Source organism: Trematomus bernacchii, unplaced genomic scaffold, assembly GCF_902827165.1.
Source record: "Trematomus bernacchii unplaced genomic scaffold, fTreBer1.1, whole genome shotgun sequence".
Classification (NCBI taxonomy): Eukaryota; Metazoa; Chordata; class Actinopteri; order Perciformes; family Nototheniidae; genus Trematomus; species Trematomus bernacchii.
Genome location: NW_022987851.1, coordinates 11,520,028 through 11,545,408, shown reverse-complemented (window position 1 = coordinate 11,545,408; position 25,381 = coordinate 11,520,028). Strand labels below are relative to the sequence as shown.

Genomic DNA, 25,381 nt, shown 5'->3' with positions numbered 1-25,381 from the left:
ATAGTTTTGCTTTATTCTGAGAAAGTGTTGCTTTATCTTTATGATACAAAACTAATCCCATATAAATAGGGTATTATTATTAAATTCACAAAATTACATTACAATTAGTAAAATATTGAGCATAAAAGAAACTCCAATATTAATATTTAAATCAACAAGGAAAGCATATTTGAATGTGCAGAGTATAAGCTTTATAAAGCCACCTACATGTTTTACAAACCCCTGCTCATTAAATGTTTCTTGGTGTTTTTCTCTGGCTTAAATAAAATAATAAAACATTTTGGAGCGAATATACACGTAATTAGTCCAAAACTGGAGGCCAGAATGGCAAATATCTCCACAGCCACAGTAAATTTCCCAGGAGAGCTGACATATGCTGGGATAAATGTGATCCAGACTGCACAGAATATCAACATGCTGAATGTGATAAGCTTGGCTTCATTAAAGTTATTAGGTAGTTTCCGAGCTAGGACAGCTAACACAAAGCAAAAGACAGCCAGTAAGCCTATATACCCAAGTACAGCCCAGAACCCCAAAGCTGATCCTAATGCGCACTCCAGGATGATTCTCTCCTTGTATGTCGTGAGGTTTTTCATTGGAAAGGGGGGACTAAGAACTAACCAAATAGTACATATCAAAACTTGAATAAACGTGAAAGACACTACAGTCAATCTTTGCTGTGAAGGCCCAAACCATTTCATCAAATTACTACCTGGTAGTGTAGCTCTGAAGGCCGTCAGAACTACTATAGTTTTTCCAAGAACACAAGACATGCAGAGGACGAATGTGATCCCAAACGCTGTGTGGCGCAGCATGCAGGACCATTCCGAGGGTGCTCCAATGAACGTTAATGAACATAAGAAACATAGAGTCAAGGAGAAGAGCAGCAAGAAGCTCAGCTCAGAGTTGTTGGCCCTGACAATTGGTGAGCTCTTGTGACGATAGAACACAGCCGCTGTTATAATGGTGAGACAGGCACCACCGATTGAAAAAGCAGCCAAGACGATTCCAAGGGCCTCGTTGAAGGAAAGAAACTCTACAGGTTTGGGAAGACACGTATCTCTCTCTGCATTAGGCCAGAATTCCTCGGGACAAGGGAAACAATCAAAGGAATCTGAAAAAAAGAAAACAGCTTTAAGCAGTTGGAATTTATATTTTATGTTGTAGAAATACATTACAAAAAGAAATACCTGTAGCATTGCTAATCTCTCCCTCGGGACACGGTGTACAGTCATAACAGCAGATGGGTTTTCCTTTCTGAAGCACTTTACGAGTTCCTGAAGGACAGCTGTCAGTGCACACTGACACAGGCACCTGTCACATATATACAAATTAACTCACATGTAGACAGGTGTGCTCTGAAGCTAAAATTATAAAAGGATAGATTCATGTTTTTTTCTTCACAAGGTTTTTCTTTGTGTCTTTTACATCTTTGTATTTTCAACCTCACTGCCAAGGCGATACAATCCAGTTTTTGTGAGAGAAAAAAATCAACTAAAGCTAAAGTAAGTTTCAGCAGTCTGAAAGTGATTATCTTATCTAGATACCTTTAATTGTGTCACTTTTCTCCACTCCATAAAAAGTAAGTAAATGCGTATTTAAAATAATAAACGTAACTTTTATACTAAAAATACTCTGTCATTATTTTGTAACATTGGAATTTGCATGAGGTACCCTCATAATATTAATGGTCAGCATAAAACATTTCAGAGACCTTAAACTCTTTATAAAAATGAAAGACTCTATACCCTTTAAGATGATATGAAAATGTAACATGTTAAATAATTGCTTTGGGGCTCCTCACCTGTGTGCCACCCTCCACCCAGGTGAGGTTCCTGTTGATAAGGAACTCCTGGCCCACCGGCAGTGATGAATCGTATTGCCCCACAGTCACCAACTCAATGCTGCCACTCTCCTTTTTTTGCCAGTTTACCAGCTCATATGTGGCCACAGGATCCCCGTTGGCATCAAATGACACATCATAACCATTTTGGGAAAAATTAACTTTTTTCAGCTGATTAAGAACCTAGGGATGAAGTAAAGGAAGACAGTGAAGGGGATTAAGAGATAATTTAAAATAAAATGAGCATTCATTTAATAACATAGACGTGCAGCTTAAAAGAACAAGATAATTTGTACTGACCTCTTTGGACTCTAGCTTAGTGAACTTATCACACTGTGTAGGAGAATCAGTTTGCTGACACACTGCGTTATGAATGGCATGCGCTATTGCATAGACAGCCTTGTACGCCATGTTAGTGACTCGAAGTTGAGATGTGTCAGTGTATGAGCTCTGGAGCGTCTTTATATCTTCAGTTCCATCACACACACTCCTGTCCATGGCTTCACCTAAAAACACAGAGACAGAGGGAGGTGTTTTTAGCCATGACAATTACATTCATTAATTCTTATGTGTGTATTGTGTTATTTAACCTGCCAAACAAGCATTGCAGGATTTACATCACATTTCAAATCACTGTTATGCCGAAATGTCTATCTGTTTTTTACGTTATTAGTTTATTTTCAAATGTCAGCAGCTCACATTTACACAAATGAGTCATCGGACAAATACTTACAATTATATTAGGCAAAACATGTATTCCTTGTATTTAATACTGACTTGCCCTGTTATAATGATGCATGATGGACACTAGAACCAGCAGTACAGGATAATCAGAGACCCTTATCACACTAGAAATAAACTATCTGCCCTCTGCTGTCTGGTAGACGGTGACACACTAACAGGCCTACACAGCTTTATTCAACTCGCAATAAGACTGCTGAACTCTTGAAGTCAGGACTTTGACACTGTCCCTCTACATTTACATACTTGTACTTACTCTTTAACTCACCTACATTATGTATGTACATATACCGTGTATATATTACTTCTCATAAAGCATACATTTACTAAATTCCTGTTTATAGTTCGTCTTCTTTATTTTACAATTACTGAAAACCTGTCAACAAAATATATTCCACATTTTATATGTGTTTTATTTTACATATATTTTAACTCTGCACTATATGTTTTAGATTAGCAGGATTAGCAAACAGGGTTTTGTCTTTAAGAGGCTGATCATTTTGGGCAACACAATCAAGACACTACTGTGAGTGTCATGAATGTTTAAAATTGGCACAACTTTCTCACTTTCTACCAGCCTGCAGTTGAATGCTTCCTCCCAGAACATGGTAAGCAATGGGGAGTCAGCCACTATTTTTTTCAGCATTTATTTTATCACCATTTTTGAAGGGAGACTTTCCCTAAATTGTTGTGCATTGAGGAATAAATAGCTTTCAACTAAACAAATAAACAGTCTGGAATCACTGCATAATAGCCCAAGTAGAATAATGTACATGTATGTTATTTACAATATATTAGACAGCATTGTTAATAAACATGACCTGAACATCACATTGTAAGATCATTCACCGAGATGCACCTTATGTCCGCCTCATGTATTTCATTAAAAATATTAGATTTCCCTTTCAGTCAAAATCGGGGTTTGGTCTTAACAGGCTGATCAATTCAGGGAGTTTCACTTTGACAGAAAATAAAAAGACTAACACAATCAAGACACTACCGTGAGTGTCATGTATGTTTAAAATTGGCACAACTTTCTCACTTTTTACCAGCCTGCAGTTGAATGCTTCCTCCCAGAACATGGTAAGCAATGGGGAGTCAGCCACTTTAGAGGGAGAGAGATCCAGCAGGAAGTCCCTCAGACCTGGGATGACAGATTTTTCAATGCCAAATCCGATGGCTCCAGCAAGGAAGCTGAACCTCAGCATGTCTGGGTCGGTCACCCAAGACTCACTACCTATCCACTGGCGAGGTGGAGAAGGCTTGCGTGACAGCTCCTCCAGCAAAATCCTCATATCTCCAGGGGAAGTAAATGCCACAACAACCTTAGCCGTTGACCTGGAGGGACGTTCAATGACATATAAAAACAATAGTTATAATATATGATTAATATTGTCTTTTATAACAATACAAGTCATAAGTATGAAGAAAAACAAAACATAAGAGATGAGAAACAGATATTTCCTGTTGTAATAAAAACATGTTCCATCACTTATAGAATTTGTTTTGGTTTTTCTTCGCAGAAGGTCAGTGTCAGCACAGTGAACTAAAGGAGAATCAGTGATATAGAAACCTGCGGATAACGTCAGCTACTCTCTGGATCCGGCTACGTGGGTGGGTCCGATCGAAAGACTCAGAGTATTCCACACAGATCCCCTCTTTACGTGCTGCATGCAGGAAAGATGCCATGCCATTGTTGCCATAGTCAGAATCCGACCGGACAGCACCTATCCAAGTCCAGCCAAAGTGTTTTACCAGCTTGGCCAGCGCGTCAGCCTGGAATTGATCACTCGGGATTGTTCTGAAGAAACTCGGGTACTGCTGCTTATCAGACAGGCATGCACACGTGGCAAAGTGGCTGACCTAAAGCAAACAACAGTTATTTAACGGGACAGAGGCAAAACAAGTAATGGACTCAAACACAGTTTCCAATAAATTCTTAATATTTACTTGAGGTATGTTGAAGGGCCCGATGACGCGCAACATACTGATGGAAGGCGTGGACCCAGACTCACCAACGACGGCCATCACCATACCAGACTGCGAGCATTTGTCGCCGGTGTTAAACACCGGGTCCAGTCGCCCTGAAAGCTGAAATGCAACATGCACCGCCACGGACACCGAGGCACATGAGTCGTAGATCTCATAACCAAGCTTGATCCCCGGAAGCAGCTCTGTGCTGTTGTTAATCTGCTCGATGGCAAAGACCATTGCACGAGAGAAGCGCAGTTCACGGGAGTCGATACTGCACACAGACATCGGTGTTAATGTTAAAACTTTAAGATTTTTAAATAATACGTGATAGACTACAAGATTACTGCAATTCAAATATATGGTCTGGATAATAACGAACAGCTTCTCTTTAGGCTTTATGTGAACCAATTAAATACACATAAAATAAACATGTGTCAAAATCCCAAACACTTGATATCCAAAATTCACAATAACTTGGCTGAATTGTTTCAATGGTCAATTTAATCCTAAATTACACATATCTCTCTTTAAAAATTGTGAAATGTATATAAATCAGTTAAACTATACATTTTTATGAAAGAGAAAACAAATCCACATTTTGTTACATACAACTACATGGCAACACAAATTCACAATATAAACATCAATATACTGTATATCCCCACAGTCTAGCCAAAATCTCCCTGTACTAACCTCCCTGTGCAGCTTAGTGGCTCGGGCATGGTGGTGTAGTTATGCTTCACTGTGTGCATGTAATAGTGAATGGAGAAAACACCCCCAATGACATAGTCACCGTCCATAGAGAATGCAGGTTGACGAGTGGTACCTTGTAGCTTACATGTAACAGATGAAGCTTCAGAGCCATCCCCATAACTATTCAGAACAAGAACTGACTTCAGCTCACACAAACTTATAGACAGTATCAGACCAATAAGAGACATCTCCATCATCAACTGTCGTCAAGGTGGCAAACTATACTGTGTGTTCTCAATGGTTTATAAAGATTTCCAGACTATGCTTCCCTCCTTCTACCATACGTCACTGCGCTGCCATGCCCAGCGCTGACAAGATGTATTTCTTCTATTCTATATTTTATATGTAACTTTTCTTCAAATAATCATCAGTCATGCTGTTTGGATGGATGCCCAAATACCCTTATCTAAAGCCATCACAGCAGAACTGGCCCTGTCAAGCCAGACATGTCATTCAATGGCCAATATACTGTACATGTTTTATATTTTTTTTAGGTTCAGTATTTGATTTTCAGAAAAGGAGGTGGGTGGATGATTAGAAATAATCTTGTTTTGCTCATTGTTCCCCATCTTTTAAAGCTTTATGGTTTTGTTTTTTTTAAAGCTAAAATCTTGGCTGAGATTATTGTGACTATTGCTTAGTGGTTTCAGAACAATGCTGTTTGTTGTGCTGTGCAGATCCTCTGAACCAGTGAAGGCTTTTCAGTAGCACCTTTATAGTTTTCATAAATTGCCCCTTTAACAGAGGTTGTTTTCCCATCATGTGCTGAAAAGGCTGAATAGTTTGATATTTGAATGGTTCCTGCAGCTGAAATTAGGCTGAAGGAGTTAAATAAAGATATTAAATGTAAGTAGTAGTGAATGAATGTTTACAAACACCTGTGTGTGTAAACCCAGAGATCAAAGGTTACCATGGTGACGATTTATGACGATTTACCAACTGCAGCACTGAGTCCCATTAAGAATGCATTGAGGATTATATCTGACAATTTTGCCACCTGTTCAAAAACGATGGCTCCTATACATAAATTACCAGACCGTGAGCATCAGGGAACCCCAATGAACTGATTTATGTTTGTTTTTTTGGTTTTGTGTGTAAAATGTGGAGATGGGAGCAGTTTGTCTAAAGTGTACTTCTCTCTGTTCTGAAGAAAGTTCCGGAAAAATTTAACATGGGAATCAATTGGGAGCTAGGTGGACTTTTTGTCTCTTTATGCCCTCAAGAGGCATTTATATTTTTTCTTAATTTAATTTAATTTTCCAACCTAGGAGTGGTTTTCCTACGTTTTTCATGAAAAATTATGTCTGAGGAGTGTAGGGTTTGGGAATTATGGCAGGTTTAAAACATTTGTTTTGGTATAATTTCAAGCACTGCTGCACTCTGTTTTGAGATCAAAGCACTCTAGAATTAACGAGCTGCGCAATACACACTAATGTTAAAATCTGAAGAAAGCCTATTTACCAAGCTCCAAACTAAGTTAAATATCTCAAAAAGTGTAAAAGATATGAAGAATCTGGATAACGAGTTGTATAGCTGAAGGTCTTGTGATCATTTTAAAGTTGGAATGAAGACTCTAGCTGAAAGTATGTGGAAGGAGAAGCATTTGGCGTAAGGTGTAGGAAAAGAGGATTTGAAGAGTCGTCCCATTGACTTCCATGTTCAAAAAAGTGTGAATTAGTGTGAATGCTGTTTACAGCATTCCACTATAGTACTTGAAATCTTTATTAGTGCGAATGCTGTTTGAGAAGTACACTTTAGACAAACTGCTCCCATCTCCACATTTTAGACACAAAACCAAAAAAACAAACATATATCAGTTCATTGGGGTTCCCTGATGCTCACGGTCTGGTAATTTTTGTATAGGAGCCATAGTTTTTGAACAGGTGGCAAAATTGTCAGATATAATCCTCAATGCATTCTTAATGGGACTCAGTGCTGCAGTTGGTAAATCGTCATAAGTCGTCACCATGGTAACCTTTGATCTCTGGGTTTACACACACAGGTGTTTGTAAACATTCATTCACTACTACTTACATTTAATATCTTTATTTAACTCCTTCAGCCTAATTTCAGCTGCAGGAACCATTCAAATATCAAACTATTCAGCCTTTTCAGCACATGATGGGAAACTTTCAACTTTTTCAAAATATGTTATACTTTTTAAAACATTCAGCTTTTTAAAGTCTTTTTTTTAACATGGAAGTCATTGCAAAGCATTTGAGCTGTAACAATTAACACACACACACACACACACACACACACACACACACACACACACACACACACACACACACACACACACACACACACACACACACCACACACACTCTCTCTCTCTCTCACACACAGACACACACACACACACACAAACACACACACACACTCTCTCTCTCTCTCACACAGACACACACCGATGATGATGAATGATCAAGAGAAGAGAGAGAGGGCGATCAAGAGAAGAGAGAGAGGGCGATCAAGAGAAGAGAGAGAGAGCGATCAAGAAAAGAGAGAGAGGGTGATAGAAGAGAGAGAGGGTGATAGAAGAGTGAGAGGGTGATCAAGAGAAGAGAGAGAGGGCGATCAAGAGAAGAGTGAGAGGGCGATCAAGAGAAGATAGAGGGCGATCAAGAGAAGAGAGAGAGGGTGATAGAAGAGAGAGAGGGTGATAGAAGAGTGAGAGGGTGATCAAGAGAAGAGAGAGAGGGCGATCAAGAGAAGAGTGAGAGGGCGATCAAGAGAAGAGAGAGAGGGTGATAGAAGAGTGAGAGGGTCATCAAGAGAAGAGAGAGAGGGTGATCAAGAGAAGAGAGATTGCGATCAAGAGGAGAGATAGAGGGCGATCAAGAGAAGAGAGAGAGGGCGATCAAGAGAAGAGAGAGAGGGTGATAGAAGAGTGAGAGGGTGATCAAGAGAAGAGAAAGAGGGCGATCAAGAGAAGAGAGAGAGTGCGATCAAGAGGAGAGATAGAGGGCGATCAAGAGAAGAGAGAGAGTAATGTAACCTCCAAAAGTAATGTATAACTCCTATGAAAATGTTCAAAAAGTGCTCAAACTTCACATGTGTGCTAACAGTCCAGCCGTGAAGACATCTACGGGACAGTTTTGAGATTTCTTCAATTGCCGTTGCCATGGCAACACAATGCTCACCATGAAACACGGTTTTCTCATAACTACAGTGAAAATGCTCAAAATGGCCCAAAACTTCACAGGTTTGGTAACGATGCAGCCATCAACACATCTAAGCGTATTACGGGGTGTCATCAAATGCCGTTGCCATGGCGACAGATAATTCACCATCAAGTTAGTTCAAAAGTTTGCAGTTCAAATATTCTGCTGGTTTCCCAAGCCTTTTTACTTTCTTTTCTCATCTTAATACAAATGTATTCACTACTACTTACATCTGATATTTAACTCCTTCAGCCTATTTTCAGCTGCAGAAACCATTCAACTATTACATTATTCAGCTATTTCAGGACATCAAGGCTATACATGTTGTTGTTTATACCTTTTTTTAAACCTATTCTTTTAAATATTAAGCTTTTTCTGCATTTTTGTAGCTAAAAGCAGCTACCATTCAGCTAATAACATATTCAGCTTTTTCTGCATTTTCAGCTAAATTCAGCCACAAATGTTCACAGTTTACAGCATTCGCACGCATTTTCTGCAGGAAATGCATTTTCTAGTTATTAAATTAATTTCAAACAATAGTATTGAAAGGTTTTTAAGTGTCTATTACTAAGACTGGAACAATTCCAGGTTACTTTTGAGAATATACATTAAAGGATGATACAAAATGTACTTAATGAAATTCCATTTGAACAATTGCATTTTATTTTTAATTGTTGCCTTTTAAGACTAGATGATTCAGAAACATCAGATGTATTTTAGACCAAACAAACCCAGACCTAACACTTACTGGTAGCTACATCATATTGTAAAGCTAATGTGCATGTTATAATGGTGTGTATGCTTATGGCTGATTCACAGCTGAGCATTGTATGTGTTTCAGTTGGTGTGCTGTGTCCCAAAAGATGCAATCTTTGAAAATGGTTATATTTTAAATATAATAATAAGAATATTATTATATATATTGGCCCTGACAATTGGTGAGCTCCTGTGACGATAGAACACAGCCGCTGTTATAATGGTGAGACAGGCACCACCGATTGAAAAAGCAGCCAAGACGATTCCAAGGGGCTCGTTGAAGGAAAGAAACTCTACAGGTTTGGGAAGACACGTATCTCTCTCTGCATTAGGCCAGAATTCCTTGGGGCAAGGGAAACAATCAAAGGAATCTGAAAAAAAAGGAAATAAGCTTTAAAGGAGAGGTGTCATGGCCATTTCCACTGATCATAATTCCATTGTTGAGGTATACTAAAATAGATTTATACTGTGCATTTTTCCAAACTCACATTGGTTTCTCATACAGCATCTCTGTAAACTACTTGTATTCACTGAATTTCACTATTTGCCTTTAACGGCTCGTTGTAGCTCTAAAAGCTCCAGCCCCCACCCTCCCTGTGAGCACAGTGTGCTCTGATTGATCGGGACGTTGTGAATCGCGCTGAGCTCCGTGGAGGTGTTGCTTCCTTGTTTAGGATACATAGCGAAACACAGCCAAACTCATCCTGAGCACACACAAACTCACATCCGAAGTAAAAACAATAAGTGTGGCTTGATATTGAGTAAGAAAAAGGTTGATAAACGCTGTGAGAATGGGTCTGCAGAGAGAATTTTGCCGCGATCCCAACTGTCTGTTATCAGCCTGCAGCCAGGGAGGAGAAATCAGCTGAGCTGCCTGCTCCCTGCACACAGATGTGTGTGTGAGGAAGTCCGTGGATCGGTCAATTTGGACCAATCAGCGGGGGCTTAACGTAACGGCTCCGCGGACGTAACGTAACGGCTCTTCGGGATTGGTCCATTTCGTTCCGGGTACCGCTTGACATCATGCCGTACCCGGAACGAAATGGAAGACTCAAATGGCCAGTGACGTATCTCCAACGAGGCGTTTTGGGGAGGTATTTTCTGTGTTAGAGTTTTACTCGCTACAGGGTGTACTTTGAGGGTTTTGACTCTGCACACCGTTTATATGCATAAAAACCTTCATAACACACAAGGGGACGGGTAATAACCGGAAAACCATGACATGGGAGCTTTAAGCAGGTGGAATTTATATTTTTGATGTCGTAGATATACATTAGAAAAACAAATACCTGTAGCATTGCTAATCTCTCCCTCGGGACACGGTGTACAGTCATAACAGCAGATGGGTTTTCCTTTCTGAAGCACTTTACGAGTTCCTGAAGGACAGCTGTCAGTGCACACTGACACAGGCACCTGTCACATATATACAAATTAACTCACATGTAGACAGGTGTGCTCTGAAGCTAAAATTATAAAAGGATAGATTCATGTTTTTTCTTCACAATGTTTTTCTTTGTGTCTTTTACATTTCTGTTTAGTTAAAAAAAAAAGTATTTTAAACAATAAAACGTAAATGTCATGTTAAAAATACTCTCTCATTATTCGTAACATTGGAATTCTAATGAGGTACCGAGGTATGAGACATCATACATGTTAAACTATTGCTTTGGGGCTCCTCACCTGTGTGCCACCCTCCACCCAGGTGAGGTTCCTGTTGATAAGGAACTCCTGGCCCACCGGCAGTGATGAATCATATTGCCCCACAGTCACCAACTCAATGCTGCCACTCTCATTTCTTTGCCAGTTTACCAGCTCATATGTGGCCACAGGATCCCCGTTGGTATCAAATGACACATCATAACCATTTTGGGAAAGATTTCCTTTTTTCAACTGATTAAGAACCTAGGGATGAAGTAAATGAAGATAGTGAAGGGGATAAAATAAATAATATAAAAGTAAAATCAGCATTCATTTGATAACATAGACGTGCAGCTTAAAAGGAACATCATTATTTTTACTGACCTCTTTGGCCTCTAGCTTAGTGAACTTATCCCACTGTGTAGTAGAATCAGTTTTCTGACACACTGCGTTATGAATGGCATGCGCTATTGCATAGACAGCCTTGTACACCATGTTAGTGACTCGAAGTTGAGATGTGTCAGTGTATGAGCTCTGGAGCATCTTTATATCTTCAGTTCCATCACACACACTCCTGTCCGTGGCTTCACCTAAAAACACAGAGACAGAGGAAGGTGTTTTTAGCCAAGACGATTACATTCATTCATTCTTATGTGTGTATTGTGTTATTTAACCTGCCAAACAAGCATTGCAGGATTTACATCACATTTCAAATCACTGGTTTGCGGACATGTCTTTCTGTTTTTTACGTTATTAGTTTATTTTAGCAGCTCATATTTACACAAATCAGTCATCAGACAAATACTTATTGTATAAGGCAAAATATGTATTCCTTTTATTTAATACTGACTTGCCCTGTTATAATGATGCATGATGGACACTAGAACCAGCAGTACAGGATTATCAGAGACCCTTATCACACTAGAAATACACTTTCTGCCCTCTGCTGTCTGGTAGACGGTAACACACTAACAGGCCTACACAGCTTTATTCAACTCGCAATAAGATTGCTGAACTCTTGAAGTCAGGACTTTGATACTGTCCCTCTAAATTTAAATACTTATACATTATGTATGTACACATACCGTATTTAAGTCGCTTTGGATAAAAGCGTCTGACAAGTAACATGTAATGTAATGTAATACCGTGTATATATTACTTCTCATTAAGCATACATTTACTACATTCCTTTTTAAAGTTCATCTTCTTTATTTTACAATGACTGTAACCTGTCAACAAATATATTCCACAATTTATATATATTTTTTTTTCACATATATTTTAACTCTGCACTATATGTTTTGGATAAACATATTCTAGAGCGTGATTTTTTTTCAGCATTTATTTTATGACCATTTTTGAAGGGAGACTTTCCCTAAATTGTTGTGCATTGAGGAATAAAAAGCTTTCATCTAAACCAATAAACAGTCTGGAATCACTGCATAATAGCCTATGTAGAATAATGTATATGTATGTTATTTACAATAGACAGCATTGTTAATAAACATGACCTGAACATCACATTGTGAGATCATTCACCGAGATGCAACTTATGTCCGCCTCATGTATTTCATTAAAAATATTAGATTTTCCTTTCAGTCAAAATCTGGGGTTTGGTCTTTAACAGGCTGATCAATTCAGGGAGCTTCACTTAGACAGAAAATAAAAAAAACTAACACAATCAAGACACTACCGTGAGTATCATGTATGTTTAAAATTGGCACAACTTTCTCACTTTTTACCAGCCTGCAGTTGAATGCTTCCTCCCAGAACATGGTAAGCAATGGGGAGTCAGCCACTTTAGACGGAGAGAGATCCAGCAAGAAGTCCCTCAGACCTGGGATGACAGATTTTTCAATGCCAAATCCGATGGCTCCAGCAAGGAAGCGGAACCTCAGCATGTCTCGTTCGGTTACCCAGGCCTCACTACCTATCCACTGGCGAGGTGGGGAAGGCTTACGTGACAGCTCCTCCAGCAGAATCCTCATATCTCCAGTGGAAATAAATGTCACAACAACCTTAGCCGTTGACCTGGAGGGACGTTCAATGACATATAAAAACAATAGTTATAATATAAGACTAATATTGTCTTTTATAACAATATTATCATAAGTATGAAGAAAAACAAAACATGAGAGATGATAAACAGATATATTGGCACATTTCCTGTTGTAGTAAAAACATGTTCCATCACTTAAATAACTTGTTTTGGTTTTTCTGTGCAGAAGGTCAGTGTCAGCACAGTGAACAAAAGGAGAATAAGTGATATAGAAACCTGCGGATAACGTCAGCTACTCTCTGGATCCGGCTACGTGGGTGGGTCCGAGAGAAAGACTCGGAGTATTCCACACAGATCCCCTCTTTACGTGCTGCATGCAGGAAAGATGCCATGCCATTGTTGCCATAGTCAGAATCCGACCGGACAGCACCTATCCAAGTCTAGCCAAAGTGTTTTACCAGCTTGGCCAGCGCGTCAGCCTGGAATTGATCACTCGGGATTGTTCTGAAGAAACTCGGGTACTGCTGCTTATCAGACAGGCATGCACACGTGGCAAAGTAGCTCACCTAAGAAAACAACAGTTATTTAACGGGACAGAGGCAAAACAAGTAATGGACTCAAACACAGTTTGCAATAAATTCTTAATATTTACTTGAGGTATGTTGAAGGGCCCGATGATCCGCGACATACTGATGGTAGACGTGGACCCAGACGCACCAACAATGGCCATCACCATACCAGACTTTGAGCATTTGTCGCGGGTGTTAAACACCGGGTCTAGTCCTCCTGAAAGCTGAAATGCAACATGCACCGCCACGGACACCGAGTCACATGAGTCATAGATCTCATAACCAAGCTTGATGCTCGGAAGTAGCTCCGTGCTGTTGTTAATCTGCTCGATGGCGAAGACCATTGCACGTGAGAAGCGCAGTCCCTGGGAGTTGATGCTGCACCAAGTCATCGGTGTTAATGTTAAAACTTTAAGATTTTAAAATAATACGTGATAGACTACAAGATGACTGAAATTCAAAGATATGGTCTGGATAATAACTAATAGCATCTCTGTAGGCTTTATGGGAATTTCATCTGTCAAAAACCCAAAACATGATTAGATATATATCCAATATTCACAATAACTTTCCTGAATTGATTCAATGGTCCAATAAATCATAAGTTTCACATTTCTCAATTCAACAAATGGTTAAGTATGTATACATCAGTTAAACTATTGCCTTTTATGAAATACAAAAAATAAATCCACATTATGTAAAAAACTAAAATATTTATAAATGATTAGTATTTTTAGAGTTGTTACATACAACACAGTACATTGCAACACAAATTCACAATATACACATCAATATACTGTATATGCCCACATTCTAGCCACAATCTCCCTGTACTAACCTCCCTGCGCAGCTTAGTGGCTCGGGCATGGTGGTGTAGTTATGCTTTACTGTGTGCATGTCATTTCAAACCTTTATTTATCCAGGTTGTATCCCATTGAGATCATTGACCTCTTTTTCAAGGGAGACCTGCTCAAGTAGGTTCCACATGAACATTAAAAACATAAACAGAACAACAAAAGGACATCATACATTAGCATTACAGGGATTACAATTTACATAACTATCCACATGCACAGGTACCAACAGCTTCCGATTGAGTAGCATCCAACCGAGCTTTAAAAACATTGAGTGGCACCAGATTGCTCTGTTTCCATTTTAATTGCAGACTATTCCAGGACAGTGGAGCTGCGCATCTAAATGCTATCTTCCCTAAGACAGTCCTAGCAGTTGGCACATTTAATAAAACCATAGCATGCAATCTCATGCAGTAGCCACTTACAATTCGCCGTGAGATCAGGGAGCAGATGTAGGATGGAAGTTTCCCTAACATGGCTTTATATTTAAAAATGTACCAGCGACTGAGCCTCCGTGCAGTTAGTGAAGGCAGACCAGCCCTTGCATACAGGGTACAGTGATGGGTTAATGCTTTACAGTTTGTCACAAATCTCAGTGCACTGTGATACGCAGCATCTAACTTGACCAGGCAATTGGCAGGTGCATTCATATAAATCAAATCACCATAGTCCAGCACAGGTGAAAAGGTCACAGTGACTAGCCTTTTTCTGGCCTCGAGCGAGAAACAGGACTTGTTCCTGTAAAAGAAACCTAGCCTAACCCTCAGTTTTTTAAGCAGGTTATTGACATGACATTTAAAAGTGAGACAATCATCAAGCCAGATACCAAGGTATTTGTAACAGGCAACCACTTCAAGTTTTATTCCTTGCGTAGTTAAAATATCTAAAACAGGCTCTGGTGTCTTTTTAGCTTTTGAAAAGAGCATTACCTTGGTTTTATCCACATTTAAAAGAAGCTTAAGCACTGAGAGCTGAGTCTGAATAATGTTAAAAGCAGCTTGCAATTCAACACCAGCCTCCTTAATGGAGGGACCTGCACAGTACATAACGGTATCGTCCGCATAAAAATGTAAGGTTGCTCCATCGACATTTTCACCTAAACTATTGATGTAGATGGAGAATAAAAGTGGACCTAAAACAGAACCTTGAGGAACACCATTAGTAATGTTTAACCACTCAGAAGACAGCCCATCAAAATGAACACATTGGGACCTTTCAGAGAGGTAGTTCACAAACCACCCCACTGCATGGCTGGATATGCCAATACTGAGTAGCCTCTGCTTTAAGATGCAATGATCGACGGTATCAAACGCTTTGGAAAGGTCAATAAATAGAGCTGCACAACTCTGCTTTTTATCTAAAATACTCGCCACATCATTCACCACTTTCATTGTGGCAGTGATGGTGCTATGTTGCTTTCTGAAGCCTGACTGATGTTTAGACAGGATGTCATTTGTACATAAAAACACCTTTACCTGCTCACTCACTAGGCGTTCAAGAACCTTAGCCAGAACTGATAATTTCGAGATGGGCCTATAGTTATTTAAAACAGTTGCCTCCCCTCCTTTCAGCAAAGGTAGGACATACGCTGACTTCCACAATTTTGGAATTGTGTTTGTGCTGAGGGAGAGGTTAAAAAGAGTAGTGAGAGGTGGAGCAATAAAATCTGCAGCTATCTTTAAAAAGAAAGGTTCTACATTGTCCGGGCCAGCCGGTTTCTTAGGATCTAACTTGGTTAAAGCTTCACGAACAACATCAACAGTAAAAGGAGTAAAACTAAAAGGGTTTTCCAAAACACGTTTTTCAGAGTCACAGACTGTGGTGTTCACAGAAGCAGAGTTTGTCACAGAATCAAACAGAGAGCCACAGGACACAAAATGCTCATTAAAACAATTTAACATAGTAGCCCTGTCCGATATAGTGCCTGTTGCTGTAGTAATGCACGGAGGTAGCTCATTACGGATATCACCGGTGGATATCGATTTTATGGCTTTCCAACATTTTCCAGGATTATTCAGGTTCTTTGTGGTAACTGACAGATAATACTTAGACTTAGCACTTTTTATTTGTGATGTGAAGCTATTTCTGAGCTGCCTAAAGCGTAGCCATTTTACCTCTGAGCCAGATTTCCTAGCCTTTGCCCAGGCCTTGTTTCTCTCATGTAGGAGACTAGATAAGTCAGCAGAAAACCAAGGATTGTCTCGTCCCTTCACTCTAAAAGTGTAAGTGTAAAAGTGTATGTAAAAGTGTATGTAATAGTGAAAGGAGAAAACACCCCCAATGACATAGTCACCATCCATAGAGAATGCAGGTTGACGAGTGGTACCTTGTAGCTTACATGTCACAGATGAAGCATTAGTGCTAAGCACAGCAGCAGTCCTATCCCCTGTAAGCCCAGCCGCTTGTTTCACACCATCACCAAAACTATTCAGAACTGACTTCAGCTCACACAAAGCTATAGACAGTATCAGACCAATAAGAGACATCTCCATCATCAACTGTCGCCAAGTGGGCAAACTGTACTGTGTGTTCTCACTGGTTTATAGCATTTTTCAGACGCTTCCCTCCTTCTACCATACGTCACTTTGCTATTAGAGAGAGAGCATGCCCAGCGCTGACAAGATGTATTTATTTTATTTTATATTTTATATGTAACTTTTCTTCAAATAATCATCATTGACAAAGTCATGCTGTTTGGATGGATGCCCAAATACCCGAATCTAAAGCCATCACAGCAGAACTTCCCCTGAAAAGCCAGACATGTCCTTAAATGGCCAATATACTGTACATGTTTTATGTTTTTCTAGGGTCAGTATATGATTTTCAGAAAAGGAGGTGGGTGGATGATAAGAAATAATCTTGTTTTGCTCATTGTTCCCCATCTTTTTAAGCTTTGTGGGTTTTGTTTTTTTTAAAGCAAACATCTTGGCTGAGATTCTTGTGACTATTGCTTAGTGGTTTCAGAACAATGCTGTTTGTTGTGCTGTGCAGATCCTCTGAAACAGTGAAGGCTTTTCAGCAGCACCTTTATACTTTTCATAAGTTGCCCCTTTAACAGAGGTTGTTTTACCTAAAAGAGGCCTGAACAAGGACAAATTATTGTTTTTAGAGTCTGATTTGTAACCAAAACCATCAACAGGGGCTGTATAAGATATCATCAGTATCCTCACACTTACCCACTGAGCTGGGGTTTGCTGTGGTAGCTGTTCTGCGGCTTAGGAGCCACAAAATGCAGAGGGAACAGCCCTCCAATCACAACATCCCCTCCCGACTGCAGGGCCAAAGGCTCACTGTCTGCCAGTTTCACACACTGAGGTAAGATAGATGCAACACCTCTCACTTGATCTACAGCATTCCCAAAATCCTTTGTTTCTCCGCTACAGTCTCTTCTTAATTCGACACACCTCTCTCTTAACATAGTTATTTACTTCCCATCACACTTTTGGGAACATTAAAAACAACTGGAAAAACCAGGCTAAATAAGAAACAAATAAGCAGCCGTGCAGGACCTCCGGCAAGGACAAATTGTAGTGTACATACTGACCCCAAGGCCAATGAATATTTGGTTTAACCAATCACAACGAAAAACAATTGCATAGGTGAAGACTACGGACGGCTCGTGTGAAATGTGTTTGGAGATTGACTAATAATGTGATTAATTATTAAATTAATTTAAACAATAGTATTAAAAGGTTTTTAAGTGTCTATTACTAAGACAGGAAAAATTCCAGGTTACTTTTGAGAATATACATTAAAGGATGATGCAAAATGTACTTAATGAAATTCCATTTGAACAATTGCATTTTATTTTAATTGTTGCCTTTTAAAGGTGGGGTAGGTAAGTTTGAGAAACCGGCTCAAGATACACTTTTTGTTATATTCCATGGAATGCTCTTAACATCCCGATAGCAATTAATATCTTAAGTGCTTTGACAAAAAATCCATAAAAAAAATGTCATCTGTGGAAGCCGTAATACTGTAAAAAGTACGACCAATCATTTTAGCCGGCCCGGCTAAAATAACTGGATGGCCTAGCTGCCTGTCAGCCTTCCATCTGTGCACAAACTTATCTCGTGCCCTCATTGGTCATGTGCGCGTTTGTGTGTGTTTGAGGAGGGGCTCTATAAGGAAGTGGCAGATTTTCTCCGGTTGTGTATTTTCAAATTCTAGCGATCTCGAGCCGGTTTCTCAAACTTACCTACCCTACCTTTAAGACTCAGATGATTCAGAAATATCAGATTTATTTTAGACCAAACAAACCCAGACCTACCACCTACGGGTGGCTACATCATATTGTAAAGCTAATGAGCATTTTATAATGGTGCGTATGCTTATGGCTGATTCACAGCTGAGCATTGTATGTGTTTCAGTTGGTGTGCTGTGTCCCAAAAGATGCAATCTATGAAAATTGTTATATTTTAAATATAATAATAAGAATATTCAAAAAACAATGATCAACTTGTTGAAGGATTTGTGGACTATGGGATGTTGTATTTTCCTGTTTGGCAATAATGTTATAGCAATTCAGCCAGCTTTTCTTACGATTATGCAGTATTTAATATTTTTTTGGAAATGTTTATCAAGTACCACACACGGTCTGAATGTTGACTTTATTTATTCATTTTATTTTATATTTTCAGCAACTGATCAAAATGTATTGTAAAATAGGGTATTATTATTAAATTCACAAAATTACATTACAATTAGTAAAATATTGAGCATAAAAGAAACTCCAATATTAATATTTAAATCAACAAGAAAAGCATATTTGAATGTGCACAGTATAAGCTTTATAAAGCCATCTATATTTTTTACAAACCCCTGCTCATTAAATGTTTCTTGGTGTTTTTCTCTGGCTTAAATAAAATAATAAAACATTTTGGAGCGAATATACACGTAATTAGTCCAAAACTGGAGGCCAGAATGGCAAATATCTCCACAGCCACAGTATATTTCCCAGGAGAGCTGACATATGCTGGGATAAATGTGATCCAGACTGCACAGAATATCAACATGCTGAATGTGATAAGCTTGGCTTCATTAAAGTTATTAGGTAGTTTCCGAGCTAGGACAGCTAACACAAAGCAAAAGACAGCCAGTAAGCCTATATACCCAAGTACAGCCCAGAACCCCAAAGCTGATCCTAATGCACACTCCAGGATGATTCTCTCCTTGTATGTCGTGAGGTTTTTCATTGGAAAGGGGGGACTAAGAACTAACCAAATAGTACATATCAAAACTTGAATAAACGTGAAAGACACTACAGTCAATCTTTGCTGTGAAGGCCCAAACCATTTCATCAAATTACTACCTGGTAGTGTTGCTCTGAAGGCCGTCAGAACTACTATAGTTTTTCCAAGAACACAAGACATGCAGAGGACGAATGTGATCCCAAACGCTGTGTGGCGCAGCATGCAGGACCATTCCGAGGGTGCTCCAATGAACGTTAATGAACATAAGAAACATAGAGTCAGGGAGAAGAGCAGCAAGAAGCTCAGCTCAGAGTTGTTGGCCCTGACAATTGGTGAGCTCCTGTGACGATAGAACACAGCCGCTGTTATAATGGTGAGACAGGCACCACCGATTGAAAAAGCAGACAAGACGATTCCAAGGGGCTCGTTGAAGGAAAGAAACTCTACAGGTTTGGGAAGACATGTATCTCTCTCTGCATTAGGCCAGAATTCCTTGGGGCAAGGGAAACAATCAAAGGAATCTGAAAAAAAAGAAAACAGCTTTAAGCAGTTGGAATTTATATTTTATGTTGTGGACATACATTAGAAAAACAAATACCTGTAGCATTGCTAATCTCTCCCTCGGGACACGGTGTACAGTCATAACAGCAGATGGGTTTTCCTTTCTGAAGCACTTTACGAGTTCCTGAAGGACAGCTGTCAGTGCACACTGACACAGGCACCTGTCACATATATACAAATTAACTCACATGTAGACAGGTGTGCTCTGAAGCTATAATGATAAAAGGATAGATTCATGTTTTTTTCTTCACAAGGTTTTTCTTTGTGTCTTTTACATTTTTGTATTTTCAACCTCACTGCCAAGGCGATACAATCCAGTTTTTGTGAGAAAAAAAATCAGCTAAAGCTAAAGTAAGTTTCAGCAGTCTGAAAGTGATTATCTTATCTAGATAAAAGTATTTTATATAAAACCTTTAATTGTGTCACTTTACTCCACTCCATAAAAAGTAAGTAAACGCGTATTTTAAATAATAAACGTAACTTTTATACTAAAAATACTCTCTCATTATTTTGTAACATTGGAATTTGTATGAGGTACCCTCATAATATTTATGGTCAGAATAAAACATTTCAGAGACCTTAAACTCTTTATAAAAATTAAAGACTCTATACCCTTTAAGATGATATGAAAATGGAATATGTTAAATTATTGCTTTGGGGCTCCTCACCTTTGTGCCACCCTCCACCCAGGTGAGGTTCCTGTTGATAAGGAACTCCTGGCCCACCGGCAGTGATGAATCGTATCGCCCCACAGTCACCAACTCAATGCTGCCACTCTCATTTCTTTGCCAGTTTACCAGCTCATATGTGGCCACAGGATCCCCATTGGTATCAAATGACACATCATAACCATTTTGGGAAAAATGTACTTTTTTCAACTGATTAAGAACCTAGGGATGAAGTAAAGGAAGATAGTGAAGGGGATCAAATAAATAATTTTAAAGTAAAATGAGCATTCATTTGATAACATAGACGTGCAGCTTGAAAAGAACATCATTATTTTTACTGACCTCTTTGGCCTCTAGTTTAGTGAACTTATCCCACTGTGTAGTAGAATCAGTTTTTCTGACACACTGCGTTATGAATGGCATGCGCTATTGCATAGACAGCCTTGTACACCATGTTAGTGCCTCGAAGTTGAGATGTGTCAGTGTATGAGCTCTGGAGCGTCTTTATATCTTCAGTTCCATCACACACACTCCTGTCCGTGGCTTCACCTAAAAACACAGAGACAGAGGAAGGTGTTTTTAGCCAAGACGATTACATTCATTCATTCTTATGTGTGTATTGTGTTATTTAACCTGCCAAGCAAGCATTGCAGGATTTATATCACATTTCAAATCACTGTTTTGCGGACATGTCTTTCTGTTTTTTACGTTATTAGTTTATTTTAGCAGCTCATATTTACACAAATCAGTCATCAGACAAATACTTATTGTATAAGGCAAAATATGTATTCCTTTTATTTAATACTGATTTGCCCTGTTATAATGATGCATGATGGACACTAGAACCAGCAGTACAGGATCATTAGAGACCCTTATCACACTAGAAATACACTTTCTGCCCTCTGCTGTCTGGTAGACGGTAACACACTAACAGGCCTACACAGCTTGATTCAACACACAATAAGACTGCTGAACTCTTGAAGTCAGGACTTTGATACTGTCCCTCTACATTTAAATACTTATACATTATGTATGTACACATACCGTATTTAAGTCGCTTTGGATAAAAGCGTCTAACAATTAACATGTAATGTAATGTAATACCGTGTATATATTATTTCTCATGAAGCATACATTTACTACATTCCTTTTTAAAGTTCATCTTCTTTATTTTACAATGACTGTAACCTGTCAACAAATATATTCCACAATTTATATATATTTTTATTTTACATATATTTTAACTCTGCACTATATGTTTTGGATAAACATATTCTAGAGCGTGATTTTTTTTCAGCATTTATTTTATGACCATTTTTGAAGGGAGACTTTCCCTAAATTGTTGTGCATTGAGGAATAAATAGCTTTCATCTAAACAAATAAACAGTCTGGAATCACTGCATAATAGCCTATGTAGAATAATGTACATGTATGTTATTTACAATAGACAGCATTGTTAATAAACATGACCTGAACATCACATTGTAAGATCATTCACCGAGATGCAACTTATGTCCGCCTCATGTATTTCATTAAAAATATTAGATTTTCCTTTCAGTCAAAATCTGGGGTTTGGTCTTTAACAGGCTGATCAATTCAGGGAGCTTCACTTAGACAGAAAATAAAAAAAACTAACACAATCAAGACACTACCGTGAGTATCATGTATGTGTAAAATTGGCACAACTTTCTCACTTTTTACCAGCCTGCAGTTGAATGCTTCCTCCCAGAACATGGTAAGCAATGGGGAGTCAGCCACTTTAGACGGAGAGAGATCCAGCAAGAAGTCCCTCAGACCTGGGATGACAGATTTTTCAATGGCAAATCCGATGGCTCCAGCAAGAAAGCTGAACCTCAGCATGTCTCGTTCGGTTACCCAGGCCTCACTACCTATCCACTGGCGAGGTGGGGAAGGCTTACGTGACAGCTCCTCCAGCAGAATCCTTATATCTCCAGTGGAAATAAATGCCACAACAACCTTAGCCGTTGACCTGGAGGGACGTTCAATGACATATAAAAACAATAGTTATAATATAAGACTAATATTGTCTTTTATAACAATATTATCATAAGTATGAAGAAAAACAAAACATGAGAGATGATAAACAGATATATTGGCACATTTACTGTTGTAATAAAAACATGTTCCATCACTTAAATAACTTGTTTTGGTTTTTCTGTGCAGAAGGTCAGTGTCAGCACAGTGAACAAAAGGAGAATAAGTGATATAGAAACCTGCGGATAACGTCAGCTACTCTCTGGATCCGGCTACGTGGGTGGGTCCGAGAGAAAGACTCGGAGTATTCCACACAGATCCCCTCTTTACGTGCTGCATGCAGGAAAGATGCCATGCCATTGTTGCCATAGTCAGAATCCGACCGGACAGCACCTATCCAAGTCCAGCCAAAGTGTTTTACCAGCTTGGCCAGCGCGTCAGCCTGGAATTGATCACTCGGGATTGTTCTGAAGAAACTCGGGTACTGCTGCTTATCAGACAGGCATGCACACGTGGCAAAGTAGCTCACCTAAAGAAAACAACAGTTATTTAACGGGACAGAGGCAAAACAAGTAATGGACTCAAACACAGTTTGCAATAAATTCTTAATATTTACTTGAGGTATGTTGAAGGGCCTGATGATGCGCGACATACCGATGGAAGACGTGGACCCAGACGCACCAACAACGGCCATCACCATACCAGACTTTGAGCATTTGTCGCGGGTGTTAAACACCGGGTCTAGTCCTCCTGAAAGCTGAAATGCAATATGCACCGCCACGGACACCGAGTCACATGAGTCATAGATCTCATAACCAAGCTTGATGCCCGGAAGTAGCTCCGTGCTGTTGTTAATCTGCTCGATGGCGAAGACCATTGCACGTGAGTAGCGCAGTCCCTGGGAGCTGATGCTGCACCAAGACATCGGTGTTAATGTTAAAACTTTAAGATTTTAAAATAATACGTGATAGACTACAAGATGACTGAAATTCAAAGATATGGTCTGGATAATAACTAATAGCATCTCTGTAGGCTTTATGGGAATTTCATCTGTCAAAAAACCCAAAACATGATTAGATATATATCCAATATTCACAATAACTTTCCTGAATTGATTCAATGGTCCAATAAATCATAAGTTTCACATTTCTCAATTCAACAAATGGTTAAGTATGTATACATCAGTTAAACTATTGCTTTTATGAAATAGAAAAAATAAATACACATTATGTAAAAAACTAAAATATTTATAAATGATTATTATTTTTAGAGTTGTTACATACAACACAGTACATTGCAACACAAATTCACAATATACACATCAATATACTGTATATGCCCACATTCTAGCCACAATCTCCCTGTACTAACCTCCCTGCGCAGCTTAGTGGCTCGGGCGTGGTGGTGTAGTTATGCTTTACTGTGTGCATGTAATAGTGAAAGGAGAAAACACCCCCAATGACATAGTCACCGTCCATAGAGAATGCAGGTTGACGAGTGGTACCTTGTAGCTTACATGTCACAGATGAAGCATTAGTGCTAAGCACAGCAGCAGTCCTATCCCCTGTAAGCCCAGCCGCTTGTTTCACACCATCCCCAAAACTATTCAGAACTGACTTCAGCTCACACAAAGCTATAGACAGTATCAGACCAATAAGAGACATCTCCATCATCAACTGTCGCCAATTGGGCAAACTGTACTGTGTGTTCTCACTGGTTTATAACGTTTTTCAGATGCTTCCCTCCTTCTACCATACGTCACTTTGGTATTAGAGAGAGAGCATGCCCAGCACTGACAAGATGTATTTATTTTATTTTATATTTTATATGTAACTTTTCTTCAAATAATCATCATTGACAAAGTCATGCTGTTTAGATGGATGCCCAAATACCCTAATCTAAAGCCATCACAGCAGAACTTCCCCTGAAAAGCCAGACATGTCCTTAAATGGCCAATATACTGTACATGTTTTATGTTTTTCTAGGATCAGTATATGATTTTCAGAAAAGGAGGTGGGTGGATGATTAGAAATAATCTTGTTTTGCTCATTGTTCCCCATCTTTTTAAGCTTTGTGGGTTTTTTTTTTTTTTTTAAAGCAAACATCTTGGCTGAGATTCTTGTGACTATTGCTTAGTGGTTTCAGAACAACGCTGTTTGTTGTGCTGTGCAGATCCTCTGAAACAGTGAAGGCTTTTCAGCAGCACCTTTATAGTTTTCATAAGTTGCCCCTTTAACAGAGGTTGTTTTACCTAAAAGAGGCCTGAACAAGGAAAAATTATTGTTTTTAGAGTCTGATTTGTAACCAAAAACATCAACAGGGGCCTGTATAAGATATCATCAGTATCCTCACACTTACCCACTGAGCTGGGGTTTGCTGTGGTAGCTGTTCTGCGGCTTAGGAGCCACAAAATGCAGAGGGAACAGCCCTCCAATCACAACATCCCCTCCCGACTGCAGGGCCAAAGGCTCACTGTCTGCCAGTTTCACACACTGAGGTAAGATAGATGCAACACCTCTCACTTGATCTACAGTATTCCCAAAATCCTTTCACTAGCAGGAACCACGCCACAACAGTGTTATGTTTGTACATTTATTGAAGTAACATGTGAATGATATGAGGGGGGTGAAGGGATGATCTGGGAGGACGAGCTATGGTCCGTGCAGTGGGA

The 25,381-nt window shown here is 39.2% G+C and overlaps 2 protein-coding genes and 1 long non-coding RNA gene across 3 annotated transcripts; all 3 read right to left on the bottom strand.

Moving 5' to 3' along the window:
* Positions 1-212: 212 nt before the first annotated feature.
* LOC117469040 (extracellular calcium-sensing receptor-like) lies at positions 213-5,373 on the bottom strand. The gene is made up of 8 exons (XM_034113432.1): positions 5,252-5,373; positions 4,535-4,829; positions 4,158-4,447; positions 3,627-3,922; positions 2,144-2,349; positions 1,805-2,026; positions 1,191-1,314; positions 213-1,114 (listed from the first exon to the last, which is right to left on the bottom strand). Exons 1-8 carry the CDS (start codon positions 5,356-5,358, stop codon positions 213-215), a joined length of 2,442 nt encoding a protein of 813 aa, XP_033969323.1. The 5' UTR covers positions 5,359-5,373.
* Positions 5,374-9,551: 4,178 nt separating this feature from the next.
* LOC117468763 lies at positions 9,552-10,985 on the bottom strand. The gene is made up of 3 exons (XR_004554514.1): positions 10,915-10,985; positions 10,524-10,647; positions 9,552-9,605 (listed from the first exon to the last, which is right to left on the bottom strand). It is a non-coding gene; the product is annotated as an uncharacterized LOC117468763 (long non-coding RNA).
* Positions 10,986-13,311: 2,326 nt separating this feature from the next.
* LOC117469039 (extracellular calcium-sensing receptor-like) lies at positions 13,312-24,203 on the bottom strand. The gene is given in 12 exon segments (XM_034113431.1): positions 13,312-13,437; positions 13,524-13,818; positions 17,471-17,588; positions 19,114-20,007; positions 20,085-20,208; positions 20,716-20,937; positions 21,058-21,112; positions 21,114-21,264; positions 22,410-22,705; positions 22,950-23,239; positions 23,327-23,621; positions 24,082-24,203. Coding segments are annotated over 12 exon segments (2,973 nt in total). The 5' UTR covers positions 24,189-24,203.
* Positions 24,204-25,381: the final 1,178 nt, after the last annotated feature.

What these genes read in the sequence shown, in the direction of transcription:
- LOC117469040 (XM_034113432.1), bottom strand. Translation starts at nt 5,358, where the DNA reads ATGGACGGTGACTATGTCATTGGGGGTGTTTTCTCCATTCACTATTAC. An exon ending in CCACTAAGCTGCACAGGGAG is followed by an intron (nt 4,830 to 5,251) that starts GTTAGTACAGGG and finishes GTCTGTGTGCAG; the next exon opens with TATCGACTCCCGTGAACTGC. An exon ending in AGAGATTAGCAATGCTACAG is followed by an intron (nt 1,115 to 1,190) that starts GTATTTCTTTTT and finishes TCTTTTTTTCAG; the next exon opens with ATTCCTTTGATTGTTTCCCT.